The sequence below is a fragment of the Diabrotica virgifera genome, chromosome 3, assembly GCF_917563875.1.
Source record: "Diabrotica virgifera virgifera chromosome 3, PGI_DIABVI_V3a".
In the NCBI taxonomy this organism is placed as follows: Eukaryota; Metazoa; Arthropoda; class Insecta; order Coleoptera; family Chrysomelidae; genus Diabrotica; species Diabrotica virgifera.
This window is the reverse complement of record NC_065445.1, coordinates 117,985,539-118,007,954: the sequence shown is the minus strand read 5'-3', so window position 1 is coordinate 118,007,954 and position 22,416 is coordinate 117,985,539. Positions and strand designations below refer to the sequence as shown.

At 31.2% G+C, this 22,416-nt stretch overlaps 1 protein-coding gene across 2 annotated transcripts in view; it reads right to left on the bottom strand.

The window, feature by feature from the left end:
- Positions 1 to 2,063: 2,063 nt before the first annotated feature.
- LOC126881257 (tyrosine-protein phosphatase non-receptor type 4) overlaps positions 2,064 to 22,416 on the bottom strand; it is a 150,689-nt gene continuing 130,336 nt past the window's right edge. For both annotated transcript variants that reach the window (XM_050645418.1, XM_050645419.1), the window contains exons 12-13: positions 20,781 to 21,062; positions 2,064 to 13,605 (exon numbers count right to left, since the gene is read on the bottom strand). In XM_050645418.1, the coding sequence (XP_050501375.1) occupies positions 13,528 to 13,605; positions 20,781 to 21,062 (360 nt within the window). In that variant the 3' untranslated portion in view covers positions 2,064 to 13,527. The remainder of the gene's footprint in view (positions 13,606 to 20,780; positions 21,063 to 22,416) is intronic.

Sequence of the window (22,416 nt, the reverse complement as noted above, 5' to 3'; positions counted from 1 at the left end):
CTCCATATTGTGTCATTCAGGCAACCTGCGGCTCTGTTTGCTCTATTCACTTGATCTTCCACTTATGTTTCGAGCCTTCCGTAGCTAGATAGTGTGATGCCTAGATATTTAAACTCCATGACTTATTCGATTATCTGACCCTCTAGCTCTAATTTACATCTTATTAGATTTGCTGTTATAAGAACGCATTTGTTTTTTTTTTGGGAAAATTAACATGTTAAATTATCTAACGGTTACATTAAATTGGTGCAGCATACGTTGTAAATCATCTTTACTTTGAGAGATTAGTATTTTGTCGTCTGCTTAGCAGATTATTTTGTTTTTGGTATCCTTTTTTAATTCTTACCAGTAGCGTAGCTAACAGGCCCGCCATCGGGGCCCCTTAAAACCTTCAAGCTTAATACTTCTACTTTCTTTAAATTGGGGACCAAAACATATTTTCCTAATAAGCATCGAAATAGGGAATTTGAAAGAAAGTAATGAAGCGGATAATTGACAACTCTTACTCTTTCCGGCTGCAAGGTGCAATTTAGCGTTTCGTGGGCATGTTGGTAGCTTAGATGAAAGTGAATCCCAAAAAGGTAATTTTTTGTCGGTGGATCTTTTACTAGCTAAATATGATCCTGTTTTAGCTAAATTAATCGATAAAAACAATAACTCAAACAAATTACTTGAGCCACCAAATACAAAACGTAGTTATAAATTTGCTGGCTCAAGAAACTGAAAACAAATTTATTAATTTAATTAAAAAAAATTGTTTTTATTCAATAATTCTTGATACCACTCAAGATATTTCAAAACACGATCAGCTTAGTTTTATTTTCCGGTATGTAAAAATAACTTGCGATGAAGATAATTTACCTTCCAAAGCAAAAGTTGTTGAAAGTTTTTTGGAATTTATTTGCATATTAGACCAAAGAACAGAAGGTCCTGTAAATGAAATTTTAAAATTTATACAATCAAAGCACCTTTCCGTACACAACTGCAGAGGAAAGGGGTATGATGGGGCAAGCGTTATGAGTGGTGTATATTCAGGCGTACAAAGGCGCATAACTGACATTGAGAAAACAGTTTCCTATTCCTATCATGTGCATCCCATAATCTGAACCTATTGTTGAGTGATGCCGTTGCTGGTGTACAGGAGTTGGTTTTTTTACGACATAATTAAGAAATTATATGTTTTTTAGTGCAAGTATTAAAATATGGAATGTACTACATAATATGTATGTATGTACTATTATCACTTTGGATTCATCGCGTTTGTCAATCTTAAAAATGTTATGTGAAACCCGGTGGTCATCCAGATATGATGCTGTTATGGCTTTGCGTCGAGCTTTCCGACAAGCAATGAAATATTTAACGAAAATTTTATTGCTAACAAAAAACTATGAAAAATTAGAAGCTAATGCATTATTAGAGCATATGAATAATTTTGAATTTGCCGTTAACATTACTATTCAATCTAAAATACTTAACTTTATTCAACGAACATTACATTCAACTAACTTTATTCAACTAAATTTTAGCAGAAGCAGCAGGAATAGCAGAATAGTGGAGATTAAACCGGAATTTAAAAATAAACGGAAAAAACGTATAAAAAAATTTACGATGAGCTCAACTGCGACGAAAAAATAACTTGTAGCAAAAAAAGTTTTGAAGTTAATGTTTTAAATGTAAATTGAGATATAATATTGCAACAACTTACTAATAGGTTTAGATTTGTCGGATTAAGAGACATGAAGTTATAATAGGTTTTCATGTCTATTCCCAAAAAATCTATTAACACGAACCGATGAAGACTTATTAAAGAAAGGCCAAAAATATTGTCATTTACACATATTTTCGTAAATGTTTATAATACGGGGCCCACAAAAATTGTCGCGGGGGGCCACCAATCTTACTTTCTTACTTTTCTTACTTTTTTATTATTTCATCCATGATCAGGTTGAATAATAGATTAATATGTACATCATAGAAATGATCAAATCATAATACTGCTGATAACATTATCGTAGCTACAAACCGCAAAAGAGAAAATAAAAGAAGAATAATAGACTAATAAGTAGTTTGATAAATATATATTTTTAAAATTTAACACACAATGTATGACATAAGTAAATAACCGTCTAGGCCTCTTTCTTGGTGGGTATTCACAACGAAAAAAACTTAAATACATTAGAAAAATATAAAATTAGAAGTGTAAAAATCAAAAGTATCTAAAAGTTTTAAATTGACATCTTTTACTGCTTTAAACAGGTTTTTATCTTGTTTATGCAGATATATTACGGTAGAGATTCAAACAAGGTACTCTCATTATATGTGTATGGTTCATTTAAAATCTCTACAGTGACTAAAATAAATAATGACGATAGTGTTTTCAATATATAAGTTAGAGTTTCCCTAATTTTTCTTACACTAATAAATTGTGTCTTATTTCAATATGTTGAAGTTCATATGATTCCTATCTGTTATACATTTTATTAGAAAATAAATTTTTATTGTGGTAAAAGATCTTTTCTTTGCATAATACTTAATCGATGGATGTTACTGTAAATATTACATTACTTTTATAATATACTAGAGATAAAACAAATGTTATATAATACTTTAAATATTTCCACTATATTTCTTCTATAAAGAAATACCATGACAGCATGAAGCATTTGCTAGAATTTCTTCACACTTAGGGCATGTGGCAAAGGGTCAATGTGGTTTAGTCGTAGGGTCTATTGTTACAATAATTATGATAATGTGAACAAAACTTATTGAAACCTTCAACTCTTGTGCCGATAGGTCGATAATTTTTAGATGTTTGCTCTAGCTCAATAATCGAGCACACCGCATTCTGATGCGGTGTCATCTTGTCTGATTTAATCTAAGTGTTGAGTGCCAACAATCACAATAATTCCAGGATGGTATCAAAGCAGTCTGTAATAGTCACATGTGCTAGCCTATGGACCTTTGGAAACCAACACAGCGACCCCTTGTTTTACTGTAGTCTGTTCCACATACCAGTAGATGTTAAAATATTTTGTTTTGATCTGAACCTTTTTTTGCCACTACTGCTTTGAATTCTATTGTACGTGTATTGCATAATCTACTCGTAATAAAGCTCTATGTCACTTAGCTGAGAGTAACATTATGAAGTTTACATAAATAGGTAAATGGTAATTCTACCACTTCAGGGAAAAAGCTGAAATAAAATACATTTAGGTAGATTTTAAGCATATTTAAACGCATATATTTATTTAGTATGCATTGTAATTACGTGTAAAAACTGAGTTAAAGGTCGCATCAACATATGACACTGGTGCGCAGAAAAAAGTGATCATATTTATATCGATCTTGTAGTTTGCCATTCAGCTGATATTAAAACATTTTGCAGAAAAGAACTAAAATAGGAAGATTTAATACGAAAATTAAGTTAACCTAGATGTTTTTCGCATCTTCGCAACTTAGTAAACTGTCTAATACTAATACATATTTGGGGTATTGTAAGATTTTAAATATAAGACGTCAGGAAAACTCTAAACATGATATATTAAAAAGACTATATTTAAATAATAAAATTGTACAGTACTTAAGGAGATATACATTTAAGGTAAACAAGTCATTGGAGCGACACTTTTCTAACATATCAGAATCTAGTTTCTTTTTTAAATTCTATAGAAAATATAGATACTGTTGTAAAAAATGTTTGTAGCGCTACTGCACAGCACAACTGGGTAATAGTAGTTTACATTGTAGTGAATGGCTTACTCCGAAGATTTGCATTATTTTTATGTCCTTATTAAAAATTATTAGTAAGTATTAATCTTACTAGTGAGTTCGCAGTGGCAAAATTCGAAAAAAAGTGGGGATAGCTTGCCGTTTACTTGTGTGCCATGTAGTAACTTTGTGATACAGATATTGAAAATGTGCAAAAACGACAAGTTCTAAATCATCAAACGAAAGAAGTAATTTATAATGTTGTATAATGAGATCGCCACCGCCACCTTATCATCCTGATCTCAGTCAAATCGAATTGGTTTGGGCTACGTTAAAAAAATATGTTAACTTTTAAATTAAAAGATGTGATGGCACTATGCGATGAATTTTTTGAAAAATTTTTATCAATGGAAAACATGGATGTGAGAAAACCGTCCAAATCAAAGACAGATAAAAAGTTTCAATTTCCATGTGTCTCAAGCGAAAGATTTATAAAAAATGTGTTTTGCCCGTACAAACTTATGGAGCAGAGACTTTACCACTGACGCAAAAATCGAGCAAATCAACTCGATTTAAAAATCGAGTTATATAACGAGCCGTGAAACGTGCAATGCTGGACATGAGCCTTCGAGACAACATAACAAACTAACAAATCAGGCAAATATCAGGAGTTCAAGACGTCATCGAAAGAATCACGACGCTTAAATGGAATTTGGCAGGTCATTTAGCTATAACACAAGATGGACGGAGGACAAGACGAATCATGGAATAGACGGAGAGGCAGCGCTGAAAAATCTCTTTGAATTTGCTAAAGCTAAATTTTTCAAGTTGATTACTGTGATTGTGTAGAGAAACATACTGTGGTCGGTCAAGCGAAACGTAGAACAGGGGTTACTGAGAGGGTATCAAAGTTACTTTCCTACGAAGGTAATTAAATCCATTTACTAAGGCTGAATATCAGTACACACATCCTAAATTGAATATAAATAAAAGTTATTATAGTCGGTCAGCTGTATGACGGGACAGAGCCCGTCGGTCAGCCCCAATGAATGTACAGGGTTATTCACTATATTTTGACCCCCTTGTAAACTGCTTTATTTACAGAATTAGAAAAAAGTGTAAAATACAAAAGGTATTCGATTTTTTAATTATAATTTTTGACACATATATCGTACTAGTGACGTCATCCATCTGGGCGTGATGACGTAATCGACTATTTTTTTAAATGAGAATAGGGGTAGTCTGCTAGCTCATTTGAAAGGTTATTCAATTTTATATACAGTACTATAAACATTAAGATCATTATTTATACAGGGTGTCAAAAAATTTTTTTGAAATATTAATTAAACAATTAATTTAATTAAAAAAAATTTTTTTGGACGCCCTGTATAATTAATCATGTTAATGTTTATATTACTGAATAGGGAATTTAATAACCTTTCAAATGAGGGAGCACACGACCCCTATTCTCATTTAAAAAAATAGTCGATTACGTCATCACGCCCAGATGGATGACGTCACTAGTACGATATATATGTCAAAAAATCATAATTAAAAAATCGAATAACTTTTGTATTTTACATTTTTTTCTAATTTTGTAAATAAAGCAGTTTACAAGGGGGTCAAATTATAGTTAATAACCCTGTACATTCACTGAAGCCGACCGACCGGCTCTGTCCCGTCATACAGCTGACCGACTATAATAACTTTTATTTATATTTAATTTAGAATGTGTGTACTGATTTTCAGCCTTAGTAAATGGATTTAATTACCTTCGTAGGAAAGCAACTTTAATACCCTCTCAGTAACCCCTGTTCTACGTTTCACTTGACCGACCGCAGTATGTTTCTCTACACAATCACAGTAATCAACTGTGAAAAATCTAGCTTTAGTAAATTCAAAGAGAGTTTTCAGCGCTGCCTTTGGACTAGAATGGAGGCCCAAAAACTATAAAACAAATTGAGTACAACCACCGACTAGATTAACCGAGGACGTAAAAAGAGTAGAGGGAAACTGGCTACAAGCGGCCTAGTGTAGTAGAGTGAGAACACTGGAAGAACTGAGGGAGGTATATGTCCAGCAGTGGACGCGATTGGCTGATTGATGATGATTGTCAAAGAGCTTATTCCCCCTAACACAGCTTTCCCTTACCGACTTACCTTTTTCTTTCCAAACTGCAATGCTCTAAGCTGACAAAAACCAACGACCTCCACGCCAGTTCAAATTATGTTTAAATACAGAAACAAAATCTCAAATTATCAATATTGAAAAAAAATTTTTTTCATTCTGGTGGGATATGTTATATGCCATTAGAGTGAAAACTTAGTCTTTTTCAATATTGACTTTGTATTTGAAACACACAAATATATTATGATAGGCCTAACCCATTACGTTTTTATAGCTTTAGATAAACTCTAGCTACATCCATTTTAGGCATAATCAAGTTAAAAATTTTTAGAACTACATTTTTATTTTAGTTTAGTTTAAAAAAATGTCACTATGATGCTTGTTTTCATCTAACAAATAATTTACAACACATCGATATGAACTATTTAAAATATAAAGGACGTATTTTTTGGAAGGGAATATTTAATATACAACAATGTAGGTAAATGCATGGATCTCATGTAAAGAATTTGAGGTAGAAATTATATTCTTTAAAATTTATGATACTAAACTATTCACTTAATCAAATTATTTTTATATTTGTCACTGGAATTTCACATAAATTTCAAAGGTTTGCATCAATTACAAAAAAAAAACGAAGACCTGTTTTTTTTTCTTGTTTCCATTGGCACCGGGTGATTTTCTTAACAGGGTTATTTTACACATGTTAGTCAACTTAAACGATTTGGATATTCGCGATCCTCTAAGCATGAACACGTTGAGAGAGTAACTAGTAGGAGTACCTTTGTAAAGAGTGGAATAATCTATGGCAACAAGTTACTGGCAAGTGAACTTTTGATACCAGCGCTAATTGTTAAATATATAACGATTTTTTTAATTGAAAGAATTTTTTAACACGCAACAGATACATCTTGCAACACATTATAATATTTGTTTCTCCGCGACATTTTAAAGTCCGAGAGCTACACTATAAGTAGACATATTTGAGTAGGTATTTAAAAAGTATTGGCTTAACAGAACAATCCTCAGAATATTTTACGTAGACTGAGTCACGAATGAAGAAGTCTTGCGAAGACTCTCAAAAGAAAGAGAACTGAATAATGAAATCAATACGCATGATAATCAAATACAGATTATCATGCAAGGAAAGATTTTAGGAAAGCGTAGCGTAGGAAGGAGACGAATCTCTTGGCTGCGCAATTGAGAGTGGTTTAATTGCTCGTCTAACCAGCTTTTTAGAGCAGCTGTAAAGAGAATACAGATAGTCATAGTGATCACCAACCCTCCACAAAAAGCGGCATCATAAAAAGTATGAATATCTGTGTAGGTAAAACCTCTTCCGCAATCATGCCTACTCTGTAACTCATTTCGATGATAGAAGTCAGGACAATCGAATAGAAGTGGCCAAGTCGAATAGAAATAGTCAAAATCGTTATTCCATAACTCCCTCGGAATCTCTACAATTGGAATATTGAATAGAAATGACTTCGACACCATTTACCCTGTCGAAATTAGATTTCGATAATCGGAATTGTGTTTGACGCAAGCGCATTGTATTTTGTTTTGACGTTTATATTTTATATCTACTAAAAATAATTTATTACTACTTATTTATCATTATTTATAGTATTTTTACCTTTTGTATCTACTTAATTTTTAGTCTGTGATGGTATTTACTTAGGGAATTGTATATTTAATTTAGACATGTACGAGTATGCATCAAACCCACCCTTAAAATTGATTTGTCATCCGAAATTCAGATTCTGAATGCTGAATGTTTGCCAGTCACAGTGTTGCCAAGCATTTTTTTGTTAATTTCTTTCAAGAAATCTATCGAAATCAATTTCAATCAATGGCATAATGTACAAGAATAGATTGTACAAGAACGTTTAAAATATAAAGATAGACATAGCGTTGATTGATAAATATATTATACCAGTTTGCTGGTATTTGTATTAATTACCGCTTATAGAAACGAAAATAATTATAGAAAAGACGCCGTTTTTGGGAAAAGTTGCTTATCAGTTATTTTAGCTGGAATCAAATCTTAAGATTGTATGTATTAGTAATATCTTACATTATACATCTTAGCTTCATTTATCTTTTTTTTATCAGTTTATCTTCTTTTTTAGAACAATTTTAATTAACTTTGATTTAAAACCATTTATCATCTTTTGAGGTTTTTGTGTCCAATATTTACACTAACATTTTATTGTTTACTTTTCAAAACTTTTCCTTTTTGTTATTTCAAAACTATTTTTAAAAAAGCAACTGTATGCAATGGCATAATATGAAAAATTGAAGATATGGCAACGGTGTCGTATTTCAAATTTAGAACCAGTAACAAACGGGTCACAGAACACTACTTTCGCTTGACAATGCGGGGTTGCCACCCCCGCTTGACCGCGTGAAATAAAAATTGCCGATTTCGATTTAACTTGCTTACGATGTGAGTTACAGAATGCCAATCCAAACACGAAAATGACGCGATATATATCAAACATTCCGATTTCGGGTAATTACGATTCGACTTGGTCATTTCTATTCGATTTGTTAAAAGTTACAGAATAGGGTTGAATGTCTAAACACAAAAAAGGTGAAGGGTACTGACGATAATGAAAGGTGCCTTCATTGGATAATAAGAAAGCCAAGTTTCAAGACTATAGGACTTCTTTAAGAGTTATGGCACGGACGAGCAGCCAACGACACAATTTGAAGTACAAGTCGGGTTCTAATAAATAGTTGGTACTGCAGTCGTTTATTCTAATTCACGTAATTAACAATGTGGAATTGACTACTATGTGTAAATATTTAAATGTGAATTTACCTTGTAGATGATACATACTTAGTTTAGGACTAATTTAACGGTAAATAGTTACTAAATTACCTATAAAAGAATTTGTGAAGTGTTTCATATGTATTTACTATTTTAAATACATTTATATTGTTCTGAAGCTATTTCTTTGTAGCATTTATGTAATTTACTATTCTAATATATTTGTGGCTTATTTCCCAATTAGAATAGTAAATTTTAATAAATTATTTACATATTCCAATTCGCTGAAACGGAAAATATTGAAGAACGCGGATCAGCCAATATCTAAAGATTTTTTGTATGGCTTATATATCTTACAGTTTTCAGCTATAGTTCTTCCATTGTAACTTTGCACATGCATAAAATTATTCACGAATTACTTTTTATACTAGGTCTCTTTTTTACTCACAGAAACTAGTATCTCAAAATTAAGCAGCTTGTTCATAGAAACCATAATAAATTAAACAAGGATAGACGATACGGCATGTCTTTGATACCTTGTTTACTATAAATTGTGACGTTTTTCAGACGTTTTTGACTATGATTTTGAGTGACAATGACATTAGCGCATTTGTTGTATTTATTGGTTTATTTGGTTTTTGCAGTCATGACGATTGTGCAAAGATATAATGGAACAACTATAGACTAATTTGACTGTTATTTCAGTTCTAAATTTGCTAAAGTATTGGTAATAGTTAAGACTCTGATGCAAAACATGTAGTATATACAAAAGGCTTGTAACTATTAAAGTTAGTATCAACAGTAAGATAAAATCACTGGAATGTATCCCACACATCTCATCTACATTCTTGTACATTTCCGTTTAACAAAAATCATCTTATGCCAAACAACCCGATCGATTATATTCTAAAATTGTCCTATTTGGTATAAGACAGGTTTTATCGTATATAAGGCTTATCAAAATCACATATGACTAATTATTATTAGTGACGGACAAGGTTTTGTGGTCAAAACTAGCTGATACAGAATTATACCTCTAAATCGGTTGGCACTCAGCGCCGATTACTCCTAGCACAATTGATATTCAATAAGGACTTAAATTTTTGGATGTGTTTTTTTTTTCTAAAGTAGAGGAATCTTTTTTTTTTTTAATATAAAAAAGATATAAATTCAAGGTCCAAGAGAGAAATACACGTAAGGTGGTGAAGTGGCTATATATTTACATTTATGTAATATCTGCTTGTACTTCTACTTTAGTTTATAATACTGTGTGAGTATTGAATTTTCTAAGATTAACGAAACAGACAGGCAGTCGACACAGTGCATAATGGCATGGAAAATTATGTTAAATAGGGTGATATAACAAGTATACAGTCGGAAAAATGAAAGAATACCCATGAACGATCATATCAAGCACATATTTTGGATTTGCTGCCTTTTTTTATAAATAACAAACGAGAGAGATAGATTATTAAGTGTGGTCTACTAAGCAAAAACGTTATACAAGACATACGCAGTTACATATTTATAATTGACAGAGTGAGACGGCGATACAATTGTTCAACGTAGTTATATTAATTTAGTAGAAAATTTAAACTCACACTTGACTACTTCTGTACTTCTATAGAAAAACATTCAACATCAGTAGAGATAATGATTGTATAAACTACTATTCGAGTAATCCTGCTGGTCAACTATAATCTGACAGATTCAATTTCTGTCACTTTGACAGTGAAACTGGGTTAGGTTCGGTAGAGTTTATAAATTTTAATAATCAGTCGTATTTACTTGAATATACTCAGTTCTTTTAAAAGCAATTTTGATATAAGTCAATAAAATTTGTAAGTAATCATCTGTCAATATGGTTTACTTCTGTCTATGAGTTTGCCAAACGTGTACATATTACTCTGACTTTTCAATCATAGTGTATAAAAATACAGATTAGTATATTTTTACGAATGTACATTTATTTGCAGATAATGTCTGGAAAATGATCTGGATACCAAAATGATCTGAATTCATTAAGTTTACTTTCATTTAAGTCACTTATGCCTGGTTGCACCAATAGATCTTAAGTTCCAGATTAGCTAAGCTCTACTTATAAATAGGGCCTGCTTGAGTATCACTTACGTTGCACCATAATTTTAGATTCTTACCTTATTATCAATTATATCTATTATTATATTATGGTATTCTTATTGTAATATATTATAATTATATTATATTAATTCTTATGATATTCTCGACTTAAGCTTAAGATCTGCATTAATGCAGCTGACATAAACGACATTTTTTAAATTCCTGTTAATATTTACGTTCGGCAACTTTATGGAGAAATTCATAATACTATATTTGCTTACTCATTATTTTTGTATTAAATTCTATATCAAATAATTAATTACGGTAGTAAAAGTAACAATTACCAATAAATATATAGGTATTATCAAAAAAAGAATAACATCACAAAATATTTTTAACACATTTACGTAGCGAAAAATCGTACGGTGGGGTAGTAGTCACATCCGTTTTTTACAGTATTACCTTAGTTTAGACGTTGTTTTGGCTAGAAATTTTTGATTTGATTCTTATGCATATCATCGATGACGCATGGGTATTCTTTCATTTTTCCTACTGTACCTAAGTTGAAAGCTGTTCTGTTAAAAACTTCAAAATTAATGTGAATTTCAATTATAAACAATTGCCCCGTCTTATTTGATGAACAACAAAATAGGGCATAACATAACAGAGATATACGTATAGAAAATGTATTGATGACGCGTTTTTTATCCTCTTTTTGTGTATACAGTGATGAGCGCGCTAATAACCGGCAAAATAACGGAAAAGACGAAAAACAATGCGCTGTGAAATAAAAAGAGATGAAACTTGTAGAGGTGGGAAATTAGCAATAGAAACCTATAAATTTACATTATATTGATAGTTTCCCATCTTTAGACGAATCGGAGTCAAACTGCCACAGGAGAATTTTAGAACATTTTATAAAATTCTCCTGTAACAGTGGCAGTTGCCAAACTCCTCCGATACGTCTAAAGGTGGGAAATCATCATTATAATGTAAATTTATAGGTTTCTATTGATAATTTCCCAGCTCTATTAGTTTCATCTCTTGTTATTTCACAACGTATTATGTTTTCCGTCTTTTGCGTTATTTTTCCAGTTCTTAGTGCACTCATCGCTGTATAAGCATTCATTTCTACTGAACATTTTATTTAATAAATGGTATTCGTTTTGCTACACAGGAAAAACTCGACCCACGAGTGAAAGGCCTATGAAATTCATAGGCCTAGACACTAAATTTGACTAAATATACACATTAAAAAAATGTACTAGTTTTGTACAACAAATATTAAACTGGAAGTAAGAGTTGATATACTACAGGGTTTACCCTTTTTAAAGTTTTAAGAGTTGATATATCAAAAAAATATATCGGTAGGATCTACATACAGTGAGGACGTTTGAGTTGGAATAAATTCATTATCTCGAGAATGGACGAATTTGAAGAGAAGTCCTGAGACAGGTCGATTTTTATTTTTAAATTATGACTTTTTGGCATATATATCATACTAGTGAGGTCATCCATCTGGGCATGATGACGTAATCAATGATTTTTTAAATGAGAGTAGGGGTTGTGTGATAGCTCACTTGAAAGGTTATTTAATTCTCTATTCCGTAATATAAACATTAACATACTTATTTATACAGGGTCTACAAAAAAAATATTTTTTTAAATTAATTTACACAAAAAGAAGAATATAAGCAATTTATTTAATTCAAAATACATTTTACTGCTGTCATGAGAACACGTAATATTGTTTATTTTACAAATAAACATTGCTTTTGGCTTAAATTCAATGTTCAAACTGCCAAGAGACCGGTGGGTGGCAGTTTTAACATTGAATTTAAGCAAAAAACAATGTGTATTTGTTGAATAAACATTTCTTTCTGTTTTCTGACAGCCCTCAAATGTATTTTGACATAAATGAATTACATACATTCTTCTTTTTATCCCAATTAATTTAATTAAAAAAATTTTTTTGGACTTCCTGTATAAATAAATATATTAAAGTTTATATTACTAAATACAGAATTAAATAACCTTTCGAATGAGCTGTCATACGACCCCTGTTCTCATTAAAAAAATCATCGACTACGTCATCACGCCCACGTGGATGACGTCACTAGTATGACATATATGCCAAAAAGTCATAATTTAAAAATAAAAATCGACCTCTCAGGATTTCTCTTCAAATTCGCCCCTTCTCGAGATAATGAATTTATTCCAACTCAAACGTCCTCACTGTATAACCAGATATAAGTAATAAATAAGTACTATAAACTATTATCCAGATAATTAATTCTTAAACATTTCAAAACGAGTTAATTGATTTTATTAACATTATTTTTAGCTCTACTTATATACAGTACTTATATCTTAAATAAAGTGCAAAAACAATTAAATATGTCTCATATAATAAATATAAAAAAATGTTTTGAATCACTAGGAAAAATGGCACTAAATTGGCGACAAGTGATTTTGGACATATTTCTATTAAATTCGTTTAAATATGGCAGTCCTATTATTATTTGCATTGAATGTTGCTAATAAATACACTAAAAATAGGAAACGTATCCTTTTTAGTATATAAATCTAACGAAAAGTTTGAAGTTACAAAATTATTCAAGAGATTGTTACAAATTGCGTCCCATTTATTATGCTAGTAGCTACCAGCTAATCACACAAAGACAAAACGAAAAATCCAGACATTAAATGTTCTATCCAATTAAGTTCTGTATCACTTAGTCTAACAAATTTTCTCTAGCGAAAAACCTGATTTATCGATACACCCCTATTAAATCTCAACCTTTATTTACACAGATTTGATCCAATGATTGTTGCAGTTAGCTCTCCGACTTAGGTACGTTTATTTTATCGCTGTAGGCAGCATGGACGCTTTCACAAACGAAGCGGTATTGACTCTGAAACAAAAATGAGATTACTGAAAAAGGAAGATCATTTTCTAGGTGTCTGTTAGTCTGACTCTTTCTTCAGTTTAGGGAAACTTATTCAAAATTCAAAGCTCCTGGACATGACAATGCATATTTATGCTGTACTCATAAAAATATTTTAACACCGATGGTATTCAACGCCTAACAAAAATATTTAATGGCATATATTTAAGCGGAGTAACACCAAGAATATGGCTGAAGTAGACGTTTACTGCTTTTACTAAAGAAAACAAAAACAGTATCCTGCAGTGATTTCCGGACCAGCCATTTCCGTGATGAGCCATGTTTTATAGTTATTTCTCTCATAAAGGATATACAGGGTGCGCCAAACCTCTGGTTTTCTTTGATTACGGCTAAACTATGGGATATACAAAAAAATGTTTTTAACAAAACTAATGTATATCAAAACCGTCTATAATGTAAAATTATTTTTGATTATACAGGATGAGTAAGAACGACGGTATGAACCAAAGTTGTATTTTTTTTTAATGGAACACTATGTTAAATGATTCTTGAATATATTTTTTAAAAATATGAAAAACTTGTATAAGGTCTTATAGGCATAAAGTTAATAATTTTCGAAATACATATTTACATTTTTATTGAGAAAAATGGTAATATTTGTAGGGCAGTGGATTATGTTTCCAAGGTAATAAAAATTTAAGCGGTAGGTCAAAATTTTTATAATATAGTATCAGTTTTAAATAATTTAATATCTTTTACTCATAGCCTTAAAATATACAGTGTGATCACTATTTGCAAATACAAAATTTTCTCATTTTTTTTTTAATGGAACACCCTGTATATTATAATTGCATTTTGTAGTAAATATTACAACGTTTCTTATGGTATAAGGTTGTATGTACAGCTGGTTCCAAAAAAAACTGATACGACTCTTAAGGTGATACAGTAGCGATCAACAGGTAGCAAAAACGCGTTCCAAGATTGCGGCTGTAATTTTGAATATTTTTTCGAAATATTTGGCACACGTATTCGTAATATAGTAAAGAATGGCGGTACACAGCCCAATTTGAAAAATATATTAATATGTGGAAATTACTCTGTAATTAAATACAATATTAAAAAAACGAGCTTGTACCGCCATTAAGAAGAACAAAAAAATACACTTTCTTCAAATAAACTTTTTTATCCGATGCCTAGATTTTGTGTCATTTTGGAACTACTACAATTTTTAATTTCATTAGTAGTTCCAAAATGACAAAATCTAGGCATCGGATAAAAAAGTTTATTTGAAGAAAGTGTATTTTTTTGTTCTTCTTAATGGCGGTACAGGCTCGTTTTTTTAATATTGTATTTAATTACAGAGTAATTTCCACATATTATGATATTTTTCAAATTGGGCTCTGTACCGCCATTCTGTATTATATTACGAATACGTGTGCCAAATATCTCGAAAAAATATTCAAAATTACAGCCGTAATCTTGGGACGCGTTCTAGCTACCTGTTGATTGCTACTGTTTCCTCTTAAAGCGTATTTTGTAGAAAATTGAGCAGTGTATTTTGAAAGATAAATACTTTTTATTTACATGCTGTCAGTGTCACTGCCAAATCTTAAAATTTGTCAGATAACTTATTCTGTTCAACCTGGTTCAACCTCAAAAAATGGCTGTTTGTTTGTTTATTTTATTATTTGTCTGTCATAATAAATATAATATAATGTCAGATCAATCATACACTACTCAAAATGATCAAATCTTACCAGTCGTATCAGTTTTTTTAGGAACCAGCTGTACATAGCATGTTTGGTTTTGTAAATATTTAAAAAAGAACTTAAGATTTTACGTTTCGCGGATATTTATATCCGCGATAATGTTAATTAAATTTTTTTGCAAAAAAAAAAATTATAATCTGATTTTAGAAACATACACTAAAATATCAAAGATGAAAATAAAAACGTAATTAAAGGTTAAAATAAAACGTATGCAAGTGCAACTTAATTGAAATTAATTTTAAAATTATGTTACAAACAATATTTTACCATACTAATAATTAATTAATATGGATAAACTAATTATTAAATTAAACAACCAATTTTAAAATCTACCCTAGAAATTTTTCTACCCTAGTAACTTTATTGTACCAAATTTTGATAGTTAAATTGTATTTACGAGTAAGATCAGTTAATAACTTTTTAGTTTACCTACATCTTGAGAACGTATAAAGTATGCTTTGAAACAAATAAACGGTACAGAAGTATAATATTATGAAGTAAATAGTATCTATGTAGTCGTGTCACAAAAGCTGGTAATAATTTCTAGTGGTTTCGCCCAAAACAAATGTCATATCCACCAATTTTTCGGTTGAAAAATTAAAATTTAAAATATAAAAAATTGTTACAAAATTTTCAACTACAAAATTATTACCAGCTTTTGTGAAACCAGTTAATACTATTTATATTAATAAATAATTTGGCTGATATATTTAACATTCATTTGTTTCAAAGCATACTTTATAATTATGTTCTCAAGATGTAAGTAAATTTAAAAGGTAAATTAAAAGTTTAACTGATCTTACTCGTAAATACAATATAACTAACAATTAATTTGGTACAAGAAAGGTGCTGTGTTACAAACATTACTAGGTTAGATATCAAATTTGGTTGTTTATTTAATTTAGTAACTAATTTATGCATTCATTAGTATGGTAAAATATTTTTTGTAAAATAATTTTAAGTTATTAAATTCAATTAAATTGTACTAGTATACTATTTATTTTAATCTTTAATTACGTTTTTATTTTCATATTTGATATTTTAATGTATGTTTCTAAAACCAGATTATAATTATTTTTCTTGCAAAAAATTTTTTTAATAAAAAATCCTCAAAAACGTAAAATCTATAGTTTTTTTTAAAATATCTACAAAACGAAACATGCTATGTAAATACAACCTTATACCAAAAGAAAGGTTGTAATATTTACTACAAAAGGAAATACTAATATACAGGGTGTCCCATTTAAAAAAAAAGAGAAAATTTTGTATTTGCAAATAGTGATCACACTGTATATTTTATGGATATATGTCAAATATGTTAATTTATTTAAAAATAACAGTATAACAAACTTTGACATGTCATTAAAATTTTTATTACCTTAAACGCCTAATTCACAGCCCTTTGAATATTACCATTTTTCTCAATATATAAAAGTGTAAATATTTCGAAAATTTTTAACTTTAGGTCTATCATACCTTATATAAATTCTTAATATTTTTAAAAAATATATTCAAAAATGATATAATATATTACACACTATATTATAGGGTGTTCCATTAAAAAAAACACAACTTTGGTTCCTACCGTCGTTCTGACTCACCCTGTATAATCTAAAATAATTTTAAATTATAGACGGCTTCGATATACATTAATTTTGTTAAAAACATTTTTTTGTATATCCCATAATTTAGCCGTAATCAAAGAAAACCAGAGGTTTGGCGCACCCTGTATAGCTATAGACTGTGGGAAGAAAAAATCAGCCATAGTTTGGTTTTCGGAATGCAGTGGGTACGAGAGAAGCTCTCTTTAGCATATAAAAGCTATTTGAATGATGTAAAGACGTAAATTGCGATATTATTTCATTGATTACCATAAAGCGTTCGATACAGTAAAACACGACAAGTTGATGGATACATTAACAAGTATTGCAATAAACATTTGTGATCTAAGAATTATTACCAATCTTCACTGGAATCAAACATCGTCTATCCGTACAGAGGCAGGAGAATCCGACGATATCAAAATCAAATGTGGGGTCCAACAAGGATGTATACTATCACCACTGCTGTTTAACATTTACTCTGGGCAAATCTTTCAAGAAACAGTAGATGTTGTTGAAGCTGGAATCCGAATTAACGAAGAATGTGTCAATAACATAAGATACGCGGACAACACGGTGGTATTCGCTGACAGAATTTTAAATTCGAAAAAAATGGTATAAATCACAACAGAACATAATTTAGAACCTGTATCAAAGATAAAAAAGTTTTGTTTGTCTTTCGTTTGGCCCCTAAAGACGACTAAAAATTCAACTTATACCAGCCACCCCAAAACGCGTCGTGACGTCACGGGGTTGTATGTTTACATTCTACACCAATTGTATATATAATTTTAAATTAGACATTATAAACGTCAGTAAAAAATATAGTTATGTGACGTTAAAAGTGTTTTTGATCGTTTGAACTATTCATAGAAAATTTGTACTTTTACAAAATGGTTTTATTTTCAATAGTAAACCTTCTTTCCTTTCCTTCAAAAACTGTATCAAACTCCAATCTCAACAAACTGGTATATATTATTGCAACGACATACGATAAATGTCATTAGAATATAAAAATTTTTCCTTTATTCCCGACGACGAGCTGGGCAAATACCCAAGTAGGTGGAGGCCAATAAACTAAAGAATAAGAAGAATATACGTAAATATAACCATAAACGGAACCACATAGTTAAACTCTGTGACGTCACGGGTCGTTTGAACTATTTTAAAATAAAGAAGACTTTAAATTTGTACTTCTAAGGGCCGGTTTTTCAATGCTGGGTTAACCTATTTATTTTTTGGTCACCGAAATATTCATGGTTAATCAGTTTTTCAGTACTAGGTTAGAGCTTAAACTCGTTTAAGTTAACCACGATTTTAACCCATCCTCGTTAGATGGTTTAACTCCGAATTTTGCGGTTACGCTTGCGCATTGGTGCAGTGAATGCATCATGTTTATTTTTTTGTTTTTGAGTACCTGCCTGACAGAAGGGATTAGTTGCGTTATGTTATTTTCTTTCATCGCGGGAAGTATTCTAATACCTCCTTATTATTATAAGGAAATTATTATTGAAATTATAAATTATTATCGTTATTATATAGGAAGGAATTATAAGGAAATATATTTAAATATAACTGTAACAGGTACCTATGTTTACACTTACTGTAACAGGATTCAATGCATGATTCCTAGTAATATTTTAAAAAGATTATTTTATATTTGTCTACACAGCAAAATACTTAATTATTTACCAAAGAGTCTGACTTCTTATTTCCTGATCAATCTGTTCAAATAGTGATAAGACCGTGGTCTTTGACAAACAAAATCGGAAGAAAAGTCTAAATCGTCCCAGTAATTCTAATTCTCTTCTGTTATGAAACCGAGGTAGACGTTATGAACTAAACAAAGATTCCGAACTTGATATTGCATTGCATTAATCATTTTTTAATTATAGACTACTTCATGATAAGGAAAGAAGACATACGTGAATGCAAGGTAATAGTTAGTGAGACAGTAAGCCAACAACATAAGCTTCTTGTTCTGGACATCGAAGTAAAAAGCGAAACTAAACAAAAATATCGGAGAGGATCACAAAAAATCAAGTGGTGGATACTAAAAGATGAGAAAGAAAGTATATTCAGGGAAAGAATAGTAGAAAAAATATGTTGGAACATGAAAGGAAGCCCTAACACAATTTGGAGAAAAATGGCCAATATTATTAGAGAGACGGCTATTGAAATATTTGGGAAAACGTCAGGAAAGAAGTTTGAGGATAAAGAGACTTGGTGGTGGTGGTCAAATGAAGTACAAGGAAAAATAAAAAAGGAGGGAAAATTATATAAAAAGTGGCAAGAAACCAGATCGGACACAGATCTTCAAAACTATATGGTCGCCAAAAAGGAAGCGAAAGTACCAGTAGTAAAAGCTAAAGCAAAAGCGTATTCAAACCTATACGATCAACTTGATACCAGGGAAGGCGAAGCAAAGATATATAAAATAGCCAAACAGAGAGCAAAGAAAGCAAGAGATTTTAATCAGATTAGATGTATCCGAGATGAAAATAATAAAATACTAATTCACGAAAAGGATATAAAAAAGAGATGGAGAAAGTATTTTGACAGTTTATTAAATGAAGAATTTGACAGACAGCCTGTGGAGTTAACGGAGACAGTAACAGCAATGGTTACCAGAATAACAAACGAAGAAGTGGCTGAAGCGCTTCAAAAAATAAAGAAAGGAAAAGCGGTCGGACCAGATGACATTCCTGGGGAAGTATGGAGAGCATTGGGAGAGACAGGAATAAGTTGGCTAGCAGGTCTATTTAATAGAATTATGAAAGTTGGACAAATGCCGGACATTTACAGAGTAATGCAGAAATATATACAGATGCATGCAGTAGAATTAGGGCTGGATGGATGAAGTGGAAACAAGCGAGTGGTGTGTTGTGTGACAGAAAAATTCCAATGAAGCTGAAGGGAAAATTCTATAAAACAGCCATAAGACCGGCTGTGATGTACGGAACTGAATGTTGGGCAGTGAAAAAGAAAGAGGAACAACGAATGCATGTGGCGGAAATGAGAATGCTTAGATGGATGAGTGGAGTGACAAAGAAGGATAAAATTAGAAATGAGTATATTAGGGGAAGTCTAGGTGTGGCACCAATTGATGCCAAAATGAGAGAGCATAGGTTAAGATGGTTTGGTCATGTTCAACGTCGAGACGTTAATCACCCAATACGAAGAATAGCTGAAGTGCAGATTCCTGGAAGGAGTAGGAGAGTAAGACCAAAGAAGACCTGGGGGGAGACGATAAGGCAGGACAATGTTGGTAAAGGGGATTAACATTGATATGACCTAAGATAGAATTGTGTGGAGAAATGCAATTAGGGAAACCGATCCCGCATAGGGATAAGGCAAAGAGAATGATGATGATGTTGCAAGTTTTTACTAATCCGCCTGATATCATCTGTCCATCGTGTAGGCGGCCTTCCTCTTTTGAGTTTATCTTCTTTTCGTATCCATTACATTAGCTTTCGTGTCCGTCTTGAATCTTTCAGCCTGGCGACGTGTCCAGCCCAGTTCCATTTGAGCTTAATGACACGTTCTACAACATATGTGATACCGGTTCTTTGACTGAGATCTTTATTTCTTATTTTATTCCATAGGGTTACGCCTTTGAGCCACCCTCATTTTCGACGGTGTCGCCTTGGTTATACATAAGGGGGATATAAGTATTTATTTAATTTTTTAATACGATGCTTCAAACTACTATTATTTACATAAGGGTATAAGTATATAATAGTAGTTTGAAGAATCGTACTAAAAATTAAAAAACATTATTAGAATAATTAAAAACTCATTAAATACTTACAGCATTCTGTATCATCATAGCTCTTTGCTCTCTCATAGTTTTTACTATTTCCAATGGATACACTGGTTCACTAACTTCCATTAAGCATAACGCCGTCTCCATTAACACCATAACACCGGTTCTCCCTATTCCCGCGCTGCAATGCACCACTACGGGAGAAGAACCTTTTCTTGCCGCCCTCACTTTTTCGGTAAAATTTAAAAATTGTTGCGGAGAGTCAGGCACACCGTGATCAGGCCACGCTATATATTGCATGTGTTTTATATCCCTGGATTCGTTGTTCTGAAAATAAAATTAAAAATATTTTACAAATTACTTTCTGAAGAGCTGTTCTGTCAGATTGTGAAAACATATCAGACCAACGCAAAATGTCAATAAATCATTCATGATTTGAAACTTAATCAATCATTTGTTGTATTAGTCCGTTCACTGGCGGTAAAATATTGCAAAAAACCTATATATTTTAAAGAACCGCTTAGATTGACAAGAAATTTGGCATACACATATACATATAGGTCAGTCAATGAGGGTATGTGGCTCCGAATTCCATCCTACTATATCGATTTACGTGATATTTTCACAGTAAGTAGGGAATAGCCCAAGAAACAATAGCCCTATGCCGATGTGTGCTTTTGTCTTGGGGGCGGTTCCCACCCCTTCTCGGGGGTGGAAAGTTTTTTGCTTAAATAACTACGGAAGTTGCTAGAGAAGCTAATACTAAGCAAAAACTGTTCTATATTTTTTTTTCGAAAACGAATACTTTTTGAGTTATTCCTGGTTGAAAATTGGCCATTTTCATTGAAACATAACACCTTTTCAAACGGTTTTTTGCGAATACCTTAAAAACTATGCATCTAACTAAAAAAACCATATAAAACATTATTGTGGCTTATAAAATAACAAACAGATCCTTTCCTTTATGAATCTTCTATTTATAACACAAAAAGAGATATGGTAAGTGAAAAAAACTTGTTTTCTTGGTGCATGCTCAAATCAGTGTATTTAACTTGAAATAACAGAGAAACGGTCGATTTTAGGTGTATAATGCTATCAATAACCTTTGTTGTGCTTGAAAAGACCTTTAAAATAAGCAATATTAAATGTCGATTACATTCAAACTATGCGAGATAAACTGTAAAAAATTTGATGACTAACGTATTTTAAGAAAAAAATGAGAAGTATATTTAACCCCTCATCCACAAGAATTTAAATGCATCGTTTTCCTTCTACAATATATTTTACTATAGTGTTCTTTTTATGTTGAAAAAGTTGGGCGGGTTTAAAATGAATGGTTTTTGAAAAAAATAAGATCAAATTATTGAGCGCATTTTTAAAATTTCTTAAAAATCTTCCTATTTCTCCATGTAACTCGAAAATGATAAGAGATGCCAAAAAAAGATGCCAAACAAAAATGTAGGTTTCTTCTAGATAAACATTTTTATTTTATTTTTTATAACAGTATCTCTTATCATTTTCAAGTTACATGGAGAAAAAGGAAGACTTTTAAGAAAATTTAAATATGCGCTCTATAATTTGATCTTATTTTTTTCAAAAACCATTCATTTTAAACCCGCTGAACTTTTTGAACATAAAAATAACACTGTAGTAAAATGTATTGTAGAAGGAAAACGAAGCA